General features: G+C 44.5%; 3 protein-coding genes across 6 annotated transcripts in view; 1 reads left to right on the top strand and 2 right to left on the bottom strand.

Annotated features, from left to right (window-relative positions):
• Positions 1 to 659: 659 nt before the first annotated feature.
• LOC111732387 lies at positions 660 to 3,332 on the bottom strand. Its single transcript, XM_023524248.1, has 2 exons — positions 2,493 to 3,332; positions 660 to 2,120 (listed from the first exon to the last, which is right to left on the bottom strand). Exons 1-2 carry the CDS (start codon positions 3,216 to 3,218, stop codon positions 2,091 to 2,093), a joined length of 756 nt encoding a protein of 251 aa, XP_023380016.1. The 5' UTR covers positions 3,219 to 3,332; the 3' UTR covers positions 660 to 2,090.
• Positions 3,333 to 4,763: 1,431 nt separating this feature from the next.
• LOC111732386 (WAS/WASL-interacting protein family member 3-like) lies at positions 4,764 to 6,734 on the bottom strand. Its single transcript, XM_023524247.1, has 2 exons — positions 6,337 to 6,734; positions 4,764 to 5,964 (listed from the first exon to the last, which is right to left on the bottom strand). Exons 1-2 carry the CDS (start codon positions 6,711 to 6,713, stop codon positions 5,919 to 5,921), a joined length of 423 nt encoding a protein of 140 aa, XP_023380015.1. The 5' UTR covers positions 6,714 to 6,734; the 3' UTR covers positions 4,764 to 5,918.
• AFTPH (aftiphilin) overlaps positions 6,534 to 7,820 on the top strand; it is a 62,959-nt gene continuing 61,672 nt past the window's right edge. The window contains exon 1 of one of the 4 annotated variants that reach the window (XM_011381862.2): positions 6,534 to 6,736. The gene's annotated coding sequence lies outside the window, so the exon portion shown is untranslated. The remainder of the gene's footprint in view (positions 6,737 to 7,820) is intronic. The other 3 variants (XR_002777533.1, XM_011381863.2, XM_011381861.2) reach the window with 3 other exon arrangements.

Here is a 7,820-nt window from a genome sequence, read left to right as displayed (position 1 = left end):
GAGTTTGTTCATAAGTATAGCTGTATGTATGTTACTTTCCCAGAACACATTGTTGGGGTTTTGTGCTTGTTTGTTGATTTCTTATACAATATATGATGAGTTTAAGTTCCTTTCAACCTTTAGCCTATAAAGTAGAATTCAATCTATTTTTTTTTTTAATTATTATCCACTGCTGGTGAAAAGGTGGTAAATTTGGTACATTTCTATATTACTGGTGGCATTGTAAATTGATAGCCTTTTGGAAAACAATATGAGATCAAGTGCCAATAAAACATACACAGCCTTTGGCTCAATCATTTTTATACTGTGAAAAAATTCCTAAAACTGGACAAAGCCACATACAAAAAAATATTCATTAAAGTATTATTTGTAATATGGAAAATATTCACTAATAGAATAATGGATAAATTATAGTATGTCTACTTCATTCAATATTATGTATGTAATTAAAATTAAGATGTTATAAAATGTTAATAGGAGGAAATGCTTACGATATAATTTAAGTGAAAAAAAGGGATTCGAAATCAACTAACGTTACAATTACAACTTTGTAAAAAGTCTGCACTGGAGAAAAAAACAAAGTAAATACAACAAATGATAACTGGTCATTTATTCTTTTCTTGATGCAAAATCTTAGGTAATGTAGTTATGGTCATTATTTTTTTTTTAAAGTAAACACATTGGAACCAAATGCAATGAATTTTAGTCAGTATATTTCCCACAGATTCATCACCTTAAAAACATTTAGAGATAAAAACTTTACTTTTGTAATATAATTTCATATAGTATTGAAATGGTGTCTTCAGAATCACGTGTAAGATTACTTGATTGATTGCACTCACAAGTCAGCTGGTCAAATAGCTACTCAAGTTCCACGGACAAAGTTGAACGCTAATTTCTTAATTGTTGTCCTCAAATGATTGGCTTCTGCATTTACCTAACAAAAATCATCATTTTGTAGTCATATGTTATGTGAAAAATCAGGAAGATATTTTTCTGAAATCAGGGTTTTCTTTTTAATGTCTTCATGTTTAAATTTCAGTTTAAACATTTTCTTTCTGTAGGGTCTGCTTTAAGATTTTGCCATATGTTTTCATTATTCCGATATTTCTGTTTAGTAGAGCTATTGGATTAAAACAAGTATGTGTTCATCTAAAATCAATTAATTTCCAGTTTACACACAAATACTTTTTTTCTTTCCTTCCTGGTCAATAAACATTTACAGTGACATATATATGGGTATATTTAAGCTTGCACCAGAGCTAAACCAGCAGGGGGCGAAATACAATAGGAATAAATTTGACAAGCCATATAGATTTTTCTCGCTCTAGTGACTGAACAATAACAAAAATATCCAGCACCAAACAAAGCAATTGATACTCCAATTTAAAGTGATGCAGTCTCCATATATCTTACAGCGATTGAGTTGTAGAGACAAATGCTGGTCTATTTTAACGCTCCAAGTTAATTTGTCTAGAACATTTGCAGAGGCGGGATAAACCGTGATGAACTGCTTTTGTCCGTACCTTCCCTGAATTGTGTAATTCCTCCCCTTAAAGGGGTGGACACTTCTCGGTGGCTGAAGAGGGTGTTTTCCATCCTTGTTTCTCTGCGTAGCTGCTGAGCTTTGCTCTTCGGAACTATTTTAAATCATTCAGGTTACCGATACAGGTTTGTCAATTGTGAGAAGAGCACCCGACAGGGCTCGTGATTTGTAGGGTAAGACCGCGAGCTCATCATCCTGGACGATAACAATAATCCTTGTAGCCTTATAGTCTGAATTTTACAGTGGCCGGTTTTCTAATATTTCATGATAAAGGAGTGGGAAAGCTTATAAAAATGCTAATGATCAACTGCTCAAGACTGATGGAAGAATGTTATGAACTCTGGTAGAGAAATGCAGTTGATTTGATTTCTTTCGTTTCATCAGAGTCCCCGACAGTATCTATGAAAAACGACCTCTTTCTCCATGCATTAGCAAAATCCCTAATTAGTATTTTGTTTTTATTGGTCTCGAAGACGATTTGTCAGTACGGCGGCTGCTTTCTCTTTTGCTTCCCATCTTAAGTTTAATTTATAAAATCTCCTCTTTATTTGTTATCAGCTTCCTCTTCTGATACCTAAACTAAAAAGAGGAAGGGACTTAGACGGTAAATGAAAAGTCGTTTTTCGGGGAGAAAAAGGCAGTCCTCCCCAGTAGGTTTTTGATGGAGAAGATACGATTCTGTATTTGAAACCCTTTGCAATTTGGAGAGCAAGAGGCTTTACTTGGTCCTGAGCTGAACGTTAACGTTAACCAGGTGAAGAGCGCCTACCCCTCGGCGGGGAGCGCTGCCTCGTCGAACAGCAGAGGAAGGACGTCTTCCTCCTCTCCGCCCCCCGCCCTCCCCAGCTCGATGACTCGCAAGGAAGTAAAGGAAAAGGGCAACTTGCCCTCACCCAAAATGGCGGCCGGCGCTCTGCGCGACAACGCCTGCGCGGGGTAAGCTTACTGTGACACCAATTCCCTTGGAGTGTCCTCCCCCCGTCCCCCCCCCAGCACCGCCAGCTCCCAGCCTCGACCTAACCACCTGCGGCCGGAAATGACGTACAGGCGGCAGCGGTTCCCCCGCTGCATGATGGGAGAGTGTGTGGAGTGGGCGGGGGGTCTCCGCGGAGGAGGAGGTGGAGGCGGCGGCGACGGAAGAGGGCGGAGGGTAATGGGATGGGGGTCCCGCGGCAACGCTGAAACTCCGGGTGGGCGCCCATGGCGCTGCTTCGCTGACAGGGCTGCGAACAGCTTGCCTTCCGCTCTCACCAGCTCCGCGTCGGAATAGCCGGTCCTTCCCCGGGGAGCTAGTTCCTCCCCGGGCCCCTGAGCCATGCCCATCGCGGCCGCGCCGGACGACCCAGGTAAGCGCCACCGTCTGCTCCCCCAGCCACGTTTCGGGGAAGAGGATGAGGGGACCCGGCCCACCCGCCGGAGCCCCTCGCCGCGGCCGGGGGCACCTGTCTGCCGCGGAGCTGAGGGCTACGGGGACGGCGCTGGCTCTGCGGGCCTGCGGGCTCCAGGCTTGGGCTCTGCCCTCTTCCGCGGCGGGTGCGGGGAAGCCGGCGACGGCGCCCGAAGCGGACGGCTTCCTCCTCGCTGCCCTGGGCAGCCGCCGGGGAAGTGCGAGCTGTCCCCACCTCCCCAGCCGCAGCCGACTCTTCCTGCCCCTCTCTTTCCAGCTGCTCATAGCTCCGCGCCGGCCGCTCCCTCCCCGGAGCTGCTGAGAAGTTTGGGGCTTGCTTGGGCTTTCTCTTTCTCCCCCCACCCCCCGCCCCTCCTCGTGACAGGTGTAAACACTGCCTGTTTCTCCCAGGCCGGAGGCCGGCCGCGACTGGAGTGTACTCCTTCCAAGGGTCTCTGAAGCAAGCGAATTTTGATTAATTGCTGAATAGTAATCTATCTATGAATATATCAAAATTTATTTATCCACTAAAAAATATTATTTAGCCAGAAAGTGTTTCCTGGGTTATAAAATAAAATCACAGAAACATGTTTAGATATGAAAAGAACCTTGGAGATCATCTGGTGCAGGGTTTCTTAAGCTGTGGTTCATAGACCCTTTTCCATGAATGAGTCTTACGGGGGATCTGAGAAATTTGAGCATCTGTGTGGGATGAGCATTTTCTGCAGAAAGGGCCAAAGGTTTGGCCATATTCTCAAAGAAATATATGTGCTATATACAGTAGTTATTTGTCCTAATAGAGTTGAGAATATGTGGTCTAGTTTCGCTCTCTCATTTGTCATGTAAGGAGACTGAGGTCCAGAGAGGTTAAGTAATTTATACAAAATCATAATGATTTTGAATAAAAAGTGATTTGAATAGAGTTTGTTCATAAGTATAGCTGTATGTATGTTACTTTCCCAGAACACATTGTTGGGGTTTTGTGCTTGTTTGTTGATTTCTTATACAATATATGATGAGTTTAAGTTCCTTTCAACCTTTAGTCTATAAAGTAGAATTCAATCTATTTTTTTTTAATTATTATCCACTGCTGGTGAAAAGGTGGTAAATTTGGTACATTTCTATATTACTGGTGGCATTGTAAATTGATAGCCTTTTGGAAAACAATATGAGATCAAGTGCCAATAAAACATACACAGCCTTTGGCTCAATCATTTTTATACTGTGAAAAAATTCCTAAAACTGGACAAAGCCACATGCAAAAAAATATTCATTAAAGTATTATTTGTAATATGGAAAATATTCACTAATAGAATGGATAAATTATAGTATGTCTACTTCATTCAATATTATGTATGTAATTAAAATTAAGATGTTATAAAATGTTAATAGGAGGAAATGCTTACGATATAATTTAAGTGAAAAAAAGGGATTCGAAATCAACTAACGTTACAATTACAACTTTGTAAAAAGTCTGCACTGGAGAAAAAAACAAAGTAAATACAACAAATGATAACTGGTCATTTATTCTTTTCTTGATGCAAAATCTTAGGTAATGTAGTTATGGTCATTATTTTTTTTTTAAAGTAAACACATTGGAACCAAATGCAATGAATTTTAGTCAGTATATTTCCCACAGATTCATCACCTTAAAAACATTTAGAGATAAAAACTTTACTTTTGTAATATAATTTCATATAGTATTGAAATGATGTCTTCAGAATCACGTGTAAGATTACCTGATTGCACTCACAAGTCAGCTGGTCAAATAGCTACTCAAGTTCCACGGACGAAGTTGAACGCTAATTTCTTAATTGTTGTCCTCAAATGATTGGCTTCTGCATTTACCTAACAAAAATCATCATTTTGTAGTCATATGTTATGTGAAAAATCAGGAAGATATTTTTCTGAAATCAGGGTTTTCTTTTTAATGTCTTCATGTTTAAATTTCAGTTTAAACATTTTCTTTCTGTAGGGTCTGCTTTAAGATTTTGCCATATGTTTTCATTATTCCGATATTTCTGTTTAGTAGAGCTATTGGATTAAAACAAGTATGTGTTCATCTAAAATCAATTAATTTCCAGTTTACACACAAATACTTTTTTTCTTTCCTTCCTGGTCAATAAACATTTACAGTGACATATATATGGGTATATTTAAGCTTGCACCAGAGCTAAACCAGCAGGGGGCGAAATACAATAGGAATAAATTTGACAAGCCATATAGATTTTTCTCGCTCTAGTGACTGAACAATAACAAAAATATCCAGCACCAAACAAAGCAATTGATACTCCAATTTAAAGTGATGCAGTCTCCATATATCTTACAGCGATTGAGTTGTAGAGACAAATGCTGGTCTATTTTAACGCTCCAAGTTAATTTGTCTAGAACATTTGCAGAGGCGGGATAAACCGTGATGAACTGCTTTTGTCCGTACCTTCCCTGAATTGTGTAATTCCTCCCCTTAAAGGGGTGGACACTTCTCGGTGGCTGAAGAGGGTGTTTTCCATCCTTGTTTCTCTGCGTAGCTGCTGAGCTTTGCTCTTCGGAACTATTTTAAATCATTCAGGTTACCGATACAGGTTTGTCAATTGTGAGAAGAGCACCCGACAGGGCTCGTGATTTGTAGGGTAAGACCGCGAGCTCATCATCCTGGACGATAACAATAATCCTTGTAGCCTTATAGTCTGAATTTTACAGTGGCCGGTTTTCTAATATTTCATGATAAAGGAGTGGGAAAGCTTATAAAAATGCTAATGATCAACTGCTCAAGACTGATGGAAGAATGTTATGAACTCTGGTAGAGAAATGCAGTTGATTTGATTTCTTTCGTTTCATCAGAGTCCCCGACAGTATCTATGAAAAACGACCTCTTTCTCCATGCATTAGCAAAATCCCTAATTAGTATTTTGTTTTTATTGGTCTCGAAGACGATTTGTCAGTACGGCGGCTGCTTTCTCTTTTGCTTCCCATCTTAAGTTTAATTTATAAAATCTCCTCTTTATTTGTTATCAGCTTCCTCTTCTGATACCTAAACTAAAAAGAGGAAGGGACTTAGACGGTAAATGAAAAGTCGTTTTTCGGGGAGAAAAAGGCAGTCCTCCCCAGTAGGTTTTTGATGGAGAAGATACGATTCTGTATTTGAAACCCTTTGCAATTTGGAGAGCAAGAGGCTTTACTTGGTCCTGAGCTGAACGTTAACGTTAACCAGGTGAAGAGCGCCTACCCCTCGGCGGGGAGCGCTGCCTCGTCGAACAGCAGAGGAAGGACGTCTTCCTCCTCTCCGCCCCCCGCCCTCCCCAGCTCGATGACTCGCAAGGAAGTAAAGGAAAAGGGCAACTTGCCCTCACCCAAAATGGCGGCCGGCGCTCTGCGCGACAACGCCTGCGCGGGGTAAGCTTACTGTGACACCAATTCCCTTGGAGTGTCCTCCCCCCGTCCCCCCCCCAGCACCGCCAGCTCCCAGCCTCGACCTAACCACCTGCGGCCGGAAATGACGTACAGGCGGCAGCGGTTCCCCCGCTGCATGATGGGAGAGTGTGTGGAGTGGGCGGGGGGTCTCCGCGGAGGAGGAGGTGGAGGCGGCGGCGACGGAAGAGGGCGGAGGGTAATGGGATGGGGGTCCCGCGGCAACGCTGAAACTCCGGGTGGGCGTCCATGGCGCTGCTTCGCTGACAGGGCTGCGAACAGCTTGCTTTCCGCTCTCACCAGCTCCGCGTCGGAATAGCCGGTCCTTCCCCGGGGAGCTAGTTCCTCCCCGGGCCCCTGAGCCATGCCCATCGCGGCCGCGCCGGACGACCCAGGTAAGCGCCACCGTCTGCTCCCCCAGCCACGTTTCGGGGAAGAGGATGAGGGGACCCGGCCCACCCGCCGGAGCCCCTCGCCGCGGCCGGGGGCACCTGTCTGCCGCGGAGCTGAGGGCTACGGGGACGGCGCTGGCTCTGCGGGCCTGCGGGCTCCAGGCTTGGGCTCTGCCCTCTTCCGCGGCGGGTGCGGGGAAGCCGGCGACGGCGCCCGAAGCGGACGGCTTCCTCCTCGCTGCCCTGGGCAGCCGCCGGGGAAGTGCGAGCTGTCCCCACCTCCCCAGCCGCAGCCGACTCTTCCTGCCCCTCTCTTTCCAGCTGCTCATAGCTCCGCGCCGGCCGCTCCCTCCCCGGAGCTGCTGAGAAGTTTGGGGCTTGCTTGGGCTTTCTCTTTCTCCCCCCCACCCCCCGCCCCTCCTCGTGACAGGTGTAAACACTGCCTGTTTCTCCCAGGCCGGAGGCCGGCCGCGACTGGAGTGTACTCCTTCCAAGGGTCTCTGAAGCAAGCGAATTTTGAATCTTCCAGCAGGCAGAGGAGACGGCCCTGAGAGGACCTGCTTCCTTCTTGCACTACTCAAGAGATAATCTGCGTCTTCTCCCCGGATTGCATTTGAAAAGTTGGACCATTATTCTTTAAGCTCCCAGTTCGGCAGGTGCTGCTGTCTTGCTTGGGCCCTTAAGGGACACAGTATAGGGTGAATGGCGATAGGACCCTTTCTTCATTAGGAAAGTACCGAGCATGGCTAGGTTTTTCTCTTGTTGGTTAATGCAAGTTATAGCTTGGTTTCCCACTGAATCTTTTGGAGCCAGGAAATGATTAACTCGTAAATATTTTATTAGTAGACGGCAGGGGACGGGGAAGATAAATGAAAAGCAAAGTTCTCACTTTAGGAGAAGAAAGTAGAACTTTACTTTTGAACTTTAATCTTCTCTTTAAAAACTAGCTATGATATCGTACTCGAGATTTGGGGGGGGGTTGGTTGGTTTTTGGAGGATGGGAAGAGGGGACAGTTTAATCCCTGATGTTATTTAATTGTTGCTTTCAGTTAACCTTTTAGACACAGATATGTGCTTAACTCTAGGG

The sequence above is a fragment of the Pteropus vampyrus genome, unplaced genomic scaffold, assembly GCF_000151845.1.
Source record: "Pteropus vampyrus isolate Shadow unplaced genomic scaffold, Pvam_2.0 Scaffold453, whole genome shotgun sequence".
Classification (NCBI taxonomy): domain Eukaryota; kingdom Metazoa; phylum Chordata; class Mammalia; order Chiroptera; family Pteropodidae; genus Pteropus; species Pteropus vampyrus.
The sequence above is the reverse complement of the archived record's forward strand: the minus strand, read 5'-3'. Positions and strand labels throughout refer to the sequence as shown.